This window comes from Typopeltis vanoorti, chromosome 5 (assembly GCF_054136105.1).
Source record: "Typopeltis vanoorti isolate ZY-2024b chromosome 5, IOZ_Tvanoo_1.0, whole genome shotgun sequence".
Taxonomy (NCBI): domain Eukaryota; kingdom Metazoa; phylum Arthropoda; class Arachnida; order Uropygi; family Thelyphonidae; genus Typopeltis; species Typopeltis vanoorti.
Window position 1 is genome coordinate 94,181,781 of NC_143553.1, and position 12,237 is coordinate 94,194,017.

General features: G+C 36.2%; 1 protein-coding gene across 1 annotated transcript in view; it reads left to right on the top strand.

The window, feature by feature from the left end:
* The window catches only part of LOC150106660 (calpain-15-like), a 406,958-nt gene that overhangs the window by 231,898 nt on the left and 162,823 nt on the right, over nucleotides 1–12,237 (top strand). Inside the window, exon 7 of the mRNA XM_090393252.1 lies at nucleotides 2,800–2,925. Coding sequence (XP_090249378.1) covers nucleotides 2,800–2,925 — 126 coding nt within the window. The remainder of the gene's footprint in view (nucleotides 1–2,799; nucleotides 2,926–12,237) is intronic.

Sequence of the window (12,237 nt, forward strand, 5' to 3'; positions counted from 1 at the left end):
CATCCAGTTCATAAACTTAAACACCTTCCTTATATCTCCTAAAACAAATATCCTCCTCTTTCTTACCTGAGTTCACAGAATCCCCTACTCTTGTGGCTTATGCTATTATGGACACTGGTCGTTATGCAGAAATTCATCTGGAAGAACATCAAGAATATATTTCACTTAAAGAATCCAATAATAAATTTAGTTTAATCCTTTATCCAAGTGTGAGCAAACAAAGTTTGCACCTGAAAATATCTTCAGGACTGAGGAAAGGTAGTGCAACACCAGGCAACTCGGAGCAAAGGTGGACCAAGCTATCATCACTCCTATCTCAGTATCTCCCATAATGCAAAACACATCTTCTTGCAGATATGCGACCTTTGTTGAGGTCTCGTCAGTGGGAGCCAGGGCCAGAGGTGGTATTATAGTCTAACCAAGTGCAAAATAATCTTTCTCTAAATACAGAGTAATTTAATAATAAGGTGACACACCTTTTGGCAACTCCTATAGATGACCTCTCCATTGCTTTTCGCCAGACCCAGAGGTGGTATCTCCACCTCTGGGTCTGGCTCCCACTGACGAGACCTCAATAAAGGTCAAAACCGGTCTGGGTAGTGGCCCTTCCCTTAATGTATAACATTATACATATCCGCAAGGAGATGTGTTTTGCATTATGAGAGATACTGAGATAGGAGTGATGATAGCTTGGTCCACCTTTGCTCCTGCATGGTGTTGCACTACCTTTCCTCAGTCCTGAAGATATTTTCAGGTGCAAACTTTGTTTGCTCACACTTGGATAAAGGATTAAACTAAATTTATTATAGTCTAACCAAGTGCAAAATAAACTTTCAATAAAGAATCCAATAATAATTCCAGTTTAGCAAGCCATACATTATCAACAAAACACAGGATTCCTTGGAACAAGACCAAAGTATTACATAAAAGTTATTTCTTCTTGAAAGACTATACAAAGAAAGATGTGAAGCACACATTCATAATCCAAACCTTAACAAAAACGATTGCCTTAAACCTTCTCAATTTTGGGAAGTTATACTGACTAATGCTCACCATTCAATTGTTCTGTAAATTGTAATTAATTTATTTGATTGTAATTTATGTTTGGTTATCTGTTAATACAGATAGAGCTATTCTCCTGCAGCCAATAGTGCATATAATGTCATGCGCTTTCAATCGAATTGATGTTCTCTTTTTTGTAATTGTTTTCCTATAATTGTATTAATAATAGCTATGAAACATAGCCAAAAATTCTACAAATAAAAAGAATGAAATTAATGTTTCTATTATTAATTATAATGAAGATAATAATTATAGTTTCCTTAAGAATTTTCTCTCAAAAACATAGTTTCCTTATCATCTGCCTCTCATCATAATAGTAATACAGAGGTGATCTGTCATGTCACCATTCCCTATGTCAAAGCTTCTCAGAAGGTATAGCCAAACTACTTAGATCTGTTGGTCTACAAGTGTCTTTATATCCTATTAACAAGATATCTAGTTTTCTAGGATCAGCTAAAAATAATTTTCTTCCTTCAGACCACCTTGGAGTATATCAAATTCCTTATCAGTGTGAACCATCATATTTTGACCAAATCTGCAGCTGTGTCATGATGAACATTTAGACTAGTTTAATGAGCCAGAACAACCAAGACTTGTGGAGCATGCTATCACCACCAGAGAGATTTGTGAGATCTTGCTCCATCATCCAAATCTAAATGGGAACGATGGACTTAAATTATCTCTCTTATGGGAAATAGTTTTTCTTCACAAATTCCAGAATTAACTTAAATTTAATTATATACACTATTTTATTTATTTTTAAATCATGTTAAAATTAATTTTACTCAAACCTTTATGTAATTAGACCATGATGCTCTACATCATGTACATCCTATTAACAAGATATATAGTTTTCTAGGCTCAGCTTAAAAATGTCTGCCTTCAGACCACCCTGGAGTATATCAAATTCCTTGTCAGTATGGACCATCATATTTTGACCAAATCTGCAGCTGTGTCATGATGAACATTTAGACTAGTTTAGAACAGTTCATTGATGTCAATGTTGAATATACTGGTTGCTTAATTTACATCATACTGAAAATGCCCTTGATACTAGGGCGAAAATTTTGTACTAATTAAAATATATATGTTAGACAAATCTGTTTTATATTATTTATTAATTATCATGTCTTGTGTTCTTATTTCATTTATTCAGAATATTTTGCTATCACTTATTTATCTGCTCAATACCTCCTCCATGTTAGCTCCACCTTAGCTCATTAAGTATTGTAGGAATTGGAATGAGCTGTCGAATCTGGGAAATATAATTGAGTCTCTGAACTAGCATCTCTTGGAACATATTTAGCATCATGATGCTTTAACAAGCTAATGCTTTTCTGCTGGCCAAAGGGATGTACTTTTTGCTCTGATTTAGCTTTTGCTTTTTACAGTAATAGACTGTACATAATTTTTTTATGGAACAATTACCGACCAAGTGCAGAGAGTGTGCATGAGGATAAAGTGTTGAAGGGAGGTGTATGGGATTAAAAAGCATGCAGTGATAATCTGGATGGTCAGCACCATTATAGTATGAGTTGGGAATGAATTACAGGAAAGAAGAGTAAGCACTAGTTTTAATTTTTGATTGATATTGCAGGATGCTTGGTATTTATTTATTTATTTTGTATTTTGCAGACCAAATGGAATATGGTGCAGCTTATGACACTGCTAATAATTGTGCATTCTTGTTGACCAGGAACAATTTTTTTTTTCATTTGGATTCATTTGTTCTTACAGATTTCTGATGGGTGCTTCTTGTGGTGGAGGTAATATGCAGGTTAATGATCACGATTACCATACTGTTGGACTTAGGCCTAGACATGCATACTCAGTTTTGGATGTTCAGGATATTCAAGGCCTTCGGTATGTATGTATCATAGTGATAAAATGCATTCATTTTGGAGTGGAAAATATACATGTGTGTATGTGTATATACACATGTGTAGAACTCTAATAACAAATTATAAAAATGGAGGAAAACCCACATTAAAATTATTTATTTGTGGAATTTTCACCTACATTTCATAGGCATCCTCAGTATTGAATTACAACTGCAAGTAAACAATAACAGAACATTCTAAAAAGCACAGCCTTAGTAGCTAATGTAAGACAACTAAAACTATCAATAATTTCCAAAGTGTGTGTGTTGGGGGAAACACATATATTTGTGTGTGTATGTTTTAGTCTTTTTTAAATCTGCTAATCTTTCCTAGCTGCCATAAGGGAGCTAGGAGTTTAAGGGTGTTTAACTAGGAGCTTAAGGGTGAATGCTAGATACCTAAAAGGGGTGCAGACTGGCACCCCTTTTAGGTATCTACCAGGATGTTGAATGAACAAGGATGGGTGGCAATTTGAGATTTAGCCAACCAAATTGTATTCTTATTAACTTAAAGTATAATGCCAAATAATGGTACAACATGTCAGAATTTCATACAGGCTGGGCATCACCCAGTTAAACAAGGCCTCACTGCTTTTATCAGGGGAACCAGGGTGAACAGCCAAAAGGCAGCTATTGAAATAAATGTTCGAGATTGACATTATCAACATAAGAAGCATCACTGGAAAAGAAATAGAACTAGCACAAGAATCAGATGAGTACCAGTTGATATAATAGGTATCACTGAAACAGAGAACACCAAAACAGGTGACTTTCTAAGCAAGAAATGCAAGATGTTATATTCAGGCAATAACAATCAGGGAAAAGAAGTAGAGCTATAGTATTTGATACTAAAATGAGGATGATGTTTAATAGTAGCCAATATCAAGTAGCATCATGTCAGCAAATAACAGAATCAGGAAGTGAACAACGAAACTTATTTATGGTTATGGCCCCACCAAATTCTACTAAGACAGAAGTAAAGTAATTTTTGAGGCATTAGTGAAGGCAGCTAAACACAATGAAAAAGGAAAAGTTGGTTCTTGTTGGAGATCTAAACAACAGAGTAGGAAATGATTACCAGGCATAGAAATGTTCTTGGAAAATTTTGGAGAAAAGACAAATCTAATAATAATGGTAAATACCTGCTGCATTTCTGTTCAGTACATGGACTATTCATTACAAACACCATGTTTCAACAAAAAACTTGCAGAAATCCAGATCTGCATGGAGAGAAGATGCAAGAAATTAGAAAAGTCTCTTGACTGATATTGTTGATAGCGATGTTTTCGGACTGGTTCAAGACATAGGGGTATACAGAAAATTTGAAATTGGAAGTGATCACCATTTAGTTTCGGGCAGGATAAAACTGAATTTCATGTTCAAAAGAAGTGTATATGAGAAAGTTTTAAAGTGAATCAAAGTTGAGCAGCTTTCAGAGGTGAACTGTAGACTCAAATACACAAACGTTATTCAAGAAAATATGAAAGAGATTGAAAACAAGAATCAAACCTTGGATATTCAGTGGCAAACCCTCAAGACAACATTGATTGATTCAGCCAGAAAGGTATGTGGTGAAGTTGTCTGCTAGGATAGAAAAATCAGAAATGCAGGAATTGAAAGAGGTAGTCACGGAAAAGAAGAAAGCATATTGAAAGTTCCTAGCAAGTAAGTCAACTTATGATCTAAGAGAATACAGAGAAAAATATAAGAAAACAAAGCACTGTGTAAAACTAGCTAAACATAAGTCATGGAATGATTTTGGTAAGAACATGGAAAATAGATATCAGGAAAGTGGCAAAATATTCTGGAGGCTATTGAAAAAGCTTAAAAATGGAGGAAAGAATACAGTAAAAGAAATTGGAAAAGATAAAAGTGACTTGAAAATTGATGATAAAGATATTCTAGATGTCTGGGATAATTAGTTTGAAAGATTGCTAAATGAAAGAATCAGTGGCAACATGGTAATGGTAAAAGCACTCAGCAGAAGTGAATGTTTTCAAGTCACTTTTATCATCTCCAGTTCCTTTTACAGTACTCTTTCCTCCAAGCTTTTTCAATACCCTCCAGAATATTTTGCCACCTTCCTGGTTATTTCAGCTGAAAAAACAAGATCTACAAACAAGTTGAATATACTGCCATGGGTTGCCCTCTGTCTCCACCTTTGGCAAACTACTTTTTGAAACAATTCAAGACGCTATGTTTTCATCCATTCATCCTCAACCATCTCTTTGGTATCGTTATGTTGATGATGTTTTTGCTATTTGGTCACATACTGAAGATGAGCTTTCCACTTTTCTACAACAGATAAATAGCTTTCACCCATGTATTCAATTCACCATGGAAAAAGAAAATTCTGGTACTTTACCTTTTTTGGACATCCTCCTTACTCGAACTTCTTCTGGTATCTTATCTATAAGCGTCTTTTGAAAGCCCACATTTACTGGCAGATACATTCATAAAAAGTCTGCTCGCCACACATCTCAAAAATTTGGCATTCTTAAATCTCTGATTAATAGAGCACATAAAGTTTGCTCTTCTCCAGTAATCTTACAACAAGAACTTTCCATCATTAAAAAGTTAATGGAATCGAATAATTACAACCCCAATCATATCCAACAGATGTTATGTTCCAATACCTAAGGTTTCTTCAATAGTCCGCAGAGTTCCAATCTCTTACATTCCAGGAATATCAGAACCTATAGGCAGAATTTTGAAAAAAGTACCAATTGATTCTCACGTATGTTCCTAACAAAATTTCCTCTTTATTGCCTTCTACAAAGGTTAAACTGTCATCTCTATCTTTGGCTGGCATTTACCAAATACCATGTGAATGCGATGTTTCTTATTTTGGACAAACTGGCCATTCTGTGGAAAAAAGAATTAAAGAACATCAATATTATATTGAATACAACAAACCTCAGAAGTCTGGTCTAGCACAACACAGTATTAACACTACTCATAATATCCAGTGGGATAAAGCTATTCTCCTCCACAGGCTCAAATATGAACGCCTTTTTAAAGAAAGTTCTGAAGCTATTTTACACCGGCCGAATTTAAATCGAAATGATTGTCTCTCTCTCTCTCGAAGATCTGGGAGACTTTTATTTTATGTAATCAATAAAAAAACCAATTATCTTAAATATTAATTAATTAATATTTCTATCATTTCCTAGCATGCGGCAACAATTGTATTTTAATAGGTGATCCACCAAATGTTTGTCACTTGTATTCCATTCCTATAACCGTTTGTGTGACACTGAAGATGTACTATTAGTTTTAGTATGGAATATCTGTACCTTATTTATTAAATAGTTATTACTGTGGTCTTATGTGTTCTTTTAATAATTATACTATGCCAGAGGTACCTTTAAAAATAATAATTATCAAGCTGAATATAAAAGAAAAGAGAATAACCTTACAATGTAGATTAGAACTGCAAAAAGAAACTATTATAGAAACAAATTAACAGCAATCAGAACAACATGAAGGAAACTTAGAACCTAATCAAGACAACACAAAAAGGCACCACCTCTGAAATGATAAAATTCAGATTTGTTTGTGAACCCAATTCCCTCAAACAATTGGCAGACAACTTTATTCAGAGCATTTTGTGAACTCTGTTCAGAAACTGCAGGAAACAATCCTCCTCCCCTCACACAAGAAAATCTTCTCCACTAGGCCCACAGACAATCTAAACAATGAGGTTCCCAACATTAACAAAGGAAGAACTGTGACTTGCATATCATCAAATTAATCCCAACAAAGGAATAAAATATAGACTGAATCAGACCAAAATACACTCAGCTAATCTGTGTACTGTTAAATAAACTCTTCAAAATCAGATACATACCTGACGCACATTAATCGCTCCCATACATAAACATAGAATGAGAAATGTTATAAGTAACTTCAGATCCATTGCTACATTGGCAGTGATCAATCAAATCATGGAGTGCATTGAGTATCACAAACTCTCCATATACATAGAAAAATTCCACATCATCCCAAAAACACAATATAGTTTTCAAAAGAATAAAGGAACAACAACGCTCCTAGAAGAATTCACAGATCTAATAAACACTGCATTAGATAAAAACAGAATAGTATCAGTTGTTTTTATTGACCTAACAAAAGCATTTTACACACTAACAAACTAACACTATCAGAATTGGAGGACATCTACTCCCAGGTTTTAAGTGGCGGTGAACGGTAAGAGAGTCAACGGACGTGCAAGGTAGTGAAAATGTGATTTGTATAAATGGCACAGAAAAACTAATTGAAGCCATGAAAGCGAAGTTGGTAAAGATGAGGCAAAAGAATAACCATGCGAGGAAAAATTGATCAAAAGATTTGAAAGAAATATTGAATGATTTGATGACAGTGGAAATGTAGGGAGATTTGATGATAAGAGGTGTAGTGAATGAAAAGGTGCACAAAGTCTTATTTTCTGGGAGGTAGACTAAGCAGTGTGTTTGAAGCATTGAATAAGAGGAGTATGCAAGCAAAAGAGTTGTTAGTGGTTGTTGGTTGGCATGAATGATTTGACTGGTCACAAGAAGAAGAATGCAAGGAGGGGATGTCGTGAGGCTGTTAAGGAGAGTGAAAGATAGCAGTGGGTTAGGTGTGTTTCCCAGGTATGATAATGAGTTGAGAAGATGAGCGCAGATTATAAATGGTATGCTAGCAGAGTTGTATTGAGGAGAAAGAAATTCATTTTTCACGAGTTTGAGGGGCTGATAGAACTGTATAAAAGAGATGGACTACATTTGAATGGATTTAGTGTGTTGGTGAAACTGTTGCTGCAAGAGAAAATGACTGAAATGAATGTAAGACCTGAGGAAGCAGGAGGTGTTGTGTGAAGAGCAGGAGAGTAAAGTAGGCAAATTTGGGAATGGAGAGGTGAGTGGCACAAGTAAAGAGAATGAGAGAAAATGAACACAGAGTTGATTATGGAAACAGGGGAGGTCAAGGGAGACTGTGTGAAAAGTGTAGATGATGGTTTCAGAAGTAGATGTGTGAGTGTGCAAGAAAAGATTGAGATAGTCAAGGATGTGGGAGTGACATTTAAGTTTGGTGTGTAATATCATTGATGATAGACAGGAATGGATTGGGGGGAGGATTCATAGACAAGTCATATCCGAGAAGTGAGGGTCGGTGGGACTTGTTATAGAAACAGAAATGAGCTCATGTGTATGTATACAATGTTAGAAGTATTTGAAACAAGAGGAATGAAATTGTAGCATTGATAGGGTTCATTTGTCCAAAGGTTGTGGGTGTGAGACATGGTTGAATGAAGATGACATTCTGACATGAAATAGAGATGGAAGGATATGTAGTCTTTTGTGAAGACAGACAAGGCAAAAAGACGGGATGAGTGTTATTGATGATGGCAGAGGAGTTGTGCCCATCTAGGGTGGAGATGCAAGGAGCAAATATTGATAATGGTTTTAAAGCAGTATGGTGTGAAGTGGAGTTAGATAGGATGAAATGTTTAGTAGGGTGACCTGGTAATGTTGAAGACAGTGAGAAGGAAATGTTTAGGCAAATTGGTCTGGCTAATATGAAAAGGGTAATCGTTATGGACGTTTTCAAGTATGCTATATCGAATAGAATGAAGAGACAGCATCAGGAACCAAAGAGAATGAATTTCTTGAGTTTTAAGGGATAACTACTTTAAGCAGTGTGTAACAGAGGCAACATGTGAATTGAAGGTCTTGGATTTGATTATCTCATTAGCAGATATTGTTGAATGAAGTGTCGCATCTTCCTGCAGTTGGTGAAACTGGAGGAGGCCACTTCAACTTCAACTGACCATGAAATTGAAGTGATCACTTGAGTGGTTGGCCAGCCATATCAGGACTTTTGTTAAAAAGGATTATATGTGGAACTATAAAGCAGGCGATTATGACAAACTCAGGAGTGAGCTTGCAGCAATACCATGGACTGAGGAATTTGATGGGAAGGAAATCAGTGCTGCATGATCTCCACTCAGGAAGTATCTGGCAGAGGCAATGACTGAGTGTATTCCAAAGGTCAGGAGATTAAATAAGTTAGGTGTAAAGTAGATGACTGAAGAGGTGAAGCATGCAATCTGAAAGAAAAGTGCATAGTGAAGGTGGCAGAAGATAAGTGGAGATAATCAGTTACATGAAGAGTACAAAGAGCAAGCAAGGAAGGTAAGTGGGGTATGAACAGCAGTTAGCAGATGATGCTAAACAAAATCCTAGGGAGTTTTTTTTTGCTTTTTTTAAGATGTTGGTCAGTGATAATGAGAGAATATGATAATCACTGAGGAGGATGTAGTAGAGGTGTTTAATGAGCAATTCATTAAAGGATTCCATCTTTGTAATTTAATGCAGAATTTGAGATTAGTGGAAATAGGGAGGAACCAATGATGTGAATGAGCAGGAGGTACATGAAGAATTGAGTAAACTTGATATCAAGAAGGCCATGGGACTCAATGATATATCACCACATGTCTTGAGGGAATGTTCCAAGGAGTTAGCAACAGCTTTAACTTTCATGTAAATATTTTTTACATGGCCTTAGATTCACCCAAATTCCAAAGGAGTTGAAAAGATGGCAAAATTGTTCAGCTTCATGGGGGGGGGATACTAAGACTTTGAATTATAGGCCAGCCTGCTTGTCTGGAGTTGTGGTCAAGGTGCTGGAGAAGCTAGAGAGGACGAGGATTTAGAAATGAGTGGACAGCAATAGAATTCTCTTTAATAGACAGCATGGGTTTGCTAAAGACAGATCATTTTAGCAATCTGCTCACTTATTATAACAAAGTGACGAATATATTGGACAAGGGGATGCATATACAGTAGTATATTTAGATTTTGCAAAGGCTTGCGATAGATTACTACATGACACTAGTAGTTAAATTGGAACAGTTGGGATTTGATAGTAGATTAATACGTTGCATTGGAGATTGACTGTCTGATGGGTATCAGCCGATTGTGTATGGGGCAGTGATATCCCAGAGAGGAAAGTCACTAATAGCATGCCCCGGGAGTCTGTTTTGGGGACCATTATTGTTCAATTTGTATATAAACAACATTAGAAAAAGCTTAAATGGTGATATACAGTTATTTGCAGATGATGCAAATTAAATAATAAAGCAACACGTAAAAACCACAGTGATATCTTTAATTAGTAAAAGGACAGATATTTCGTACTAAAATTAATAGTACATCTTCAGTGTCTGTAACAGTAATAGGAATGGAATACAAGCAAAACGTTTGGTGGATCACCTATTGAAATACAATTGTTACCGTGTGCTAGGAAATAATAGAAATAACAAATTTAATCTATTAAGATAAATGGTTTTCTACATAAGATAAAAGTCTCCCAGATCTCTGAGAGAGAGATACAGTCATTTCTATTTAAATTCGGTCGGTGTAAAATAAAATAAATAAATTCTGTGTGATGATACAGTGCTCCCCCCTTTTTACAGGAGTTCACGGTACTATCTAGTCCCCCCAAATTTTATCCAGGCTCCGGAACTGGCATAGGCTGACGAATCAGACCTATGGCTGGGTCAGTATTCCTGACTGTAATCTTTGTGTGTGTGTGTGTGTGTGCTTGTCCTTGGACCGGTTTGCCTGCTTGCGGGATGAAAAACACCAGATAAACTGGCAGAAAGAACCCTGCTGTCCATGCCCAAGACTGGCTAACTTGGTTATGGCTGAGGAAGATCCTTGAGCTCCTCATGTCGTTGATGGGAATTGAACCTAGGACACTCCTTCCCCAGGCATATGGTTGCGAAGCGCAAAGCCACTAGGCTAACCGTGCAGATGGTGTAAGATAGTTTCACAACTTTCTTTGAATAAGCGTTCATATTTGAATCTGCATCTATGGAGGAGAACTGCTTTATCCCACTGGACACTATGAGTAGAAACAATACTGTGCTGCGCCAAGACTTCAGAGGTTTGTTATAATCAATATAATATTGATGTTCTTTTATTCTTTTTTCCAAAGAACAGCCAGTTTGTCCAAAATAAGAGACATCACATTCGCAAGGTATTTGTTAAATGCCAGCCAAAGATAGAGAAGACAGTTTATCCTTTGTTAGAAGGTAATAAAGAAGAAATTTTGTCGATAGGAATATATGTTGGAATCAATTGATACTTTTTCAGAATTCTACCTATAGGTTCTGAGATTCCTGGAATGTACGGAATAGGAACTCTGTGGACTGTTGAAGAAACTGTAGGTGTTGGAACATAAGAGTCAAGTATCTGTTGGATTTGATTGGAGTTGTAATCATTTGATCCATTAACTTTTTAATGATGGAAAGTTCTTGTTGTAAGATTATATCCTTTTACTAATTAAAGATATCACTGTGGTTTTTACGTGTTGCTTTATTATTTAATTACTATGCCACAGGTTCCACTAAAATTCAGATGATGCAAAGTTGGAAAGAGTTAAGAGAAGTAAAGCAGATGTTGTAGCTTTGCAAGACGACCTTAATAGGCTTAAAAGAAAGGACTAAATAGGCTGTCTGGATGAGGGGGATGTCAGTTTAATGTACCAAAGTGTAAGGTTTTAAAATTTGGGATGCAAAGTATAGGATTGGTGGGGATATTTTAGAGGAGATGAAAGATTTGGGGGTGATGGTGGATAGGAACTTGAAATTTTCTGGTCATTTTGCTAAAATTATGAGGACAATACATTGGATTATGGGAATGATGTGAAGAACACTGGTGTGTAAAAGTAAGATGTTTTGATTCCATTGTACAAGGCTTTAATCAACTGCATATGGATTACTGTGAACAGATTTGGTTGCCTGGTTTTCAAAAGGGTGATGAGATTTTGGAGAGGGTTCAGAGATGATTGACTAAGGTGGTTTCTTGTCTCTGGAATGTAAAGTATGAAAGCAAATTGAGGGAATACAAATTGCAAATTCTACTGGATAGAAGAACAAGGGGGACATGATCATGATATATAAGTTGATAACGGGTTATTACCTGATTAACTGGATCAGATTTTTCATTGAATAAGTGGAGACATGAGAAGAACAAGAAGCCATCCTCTGAAGCTGTATAAGGAGGATGTGAGCATGGGAGTGAGGAATAGGTTTTTTTTGTGTGAAGAGTTCTGGGTGAGTGCAGGGACAGTGAATGCGTTTAAGTTGAGGTATGATGAACTATGCATGTGAGAGTGGGGCTTTCCAAGATAAGTATCTTAACTCCATGGTGGTCTGTTGATAATAATGAAGCATACATGGAAAACAAAGCAGATGACATATAGGCTCAGCCCACAGCAAAGAGCTACCGATAACTTCTGGAGTACCA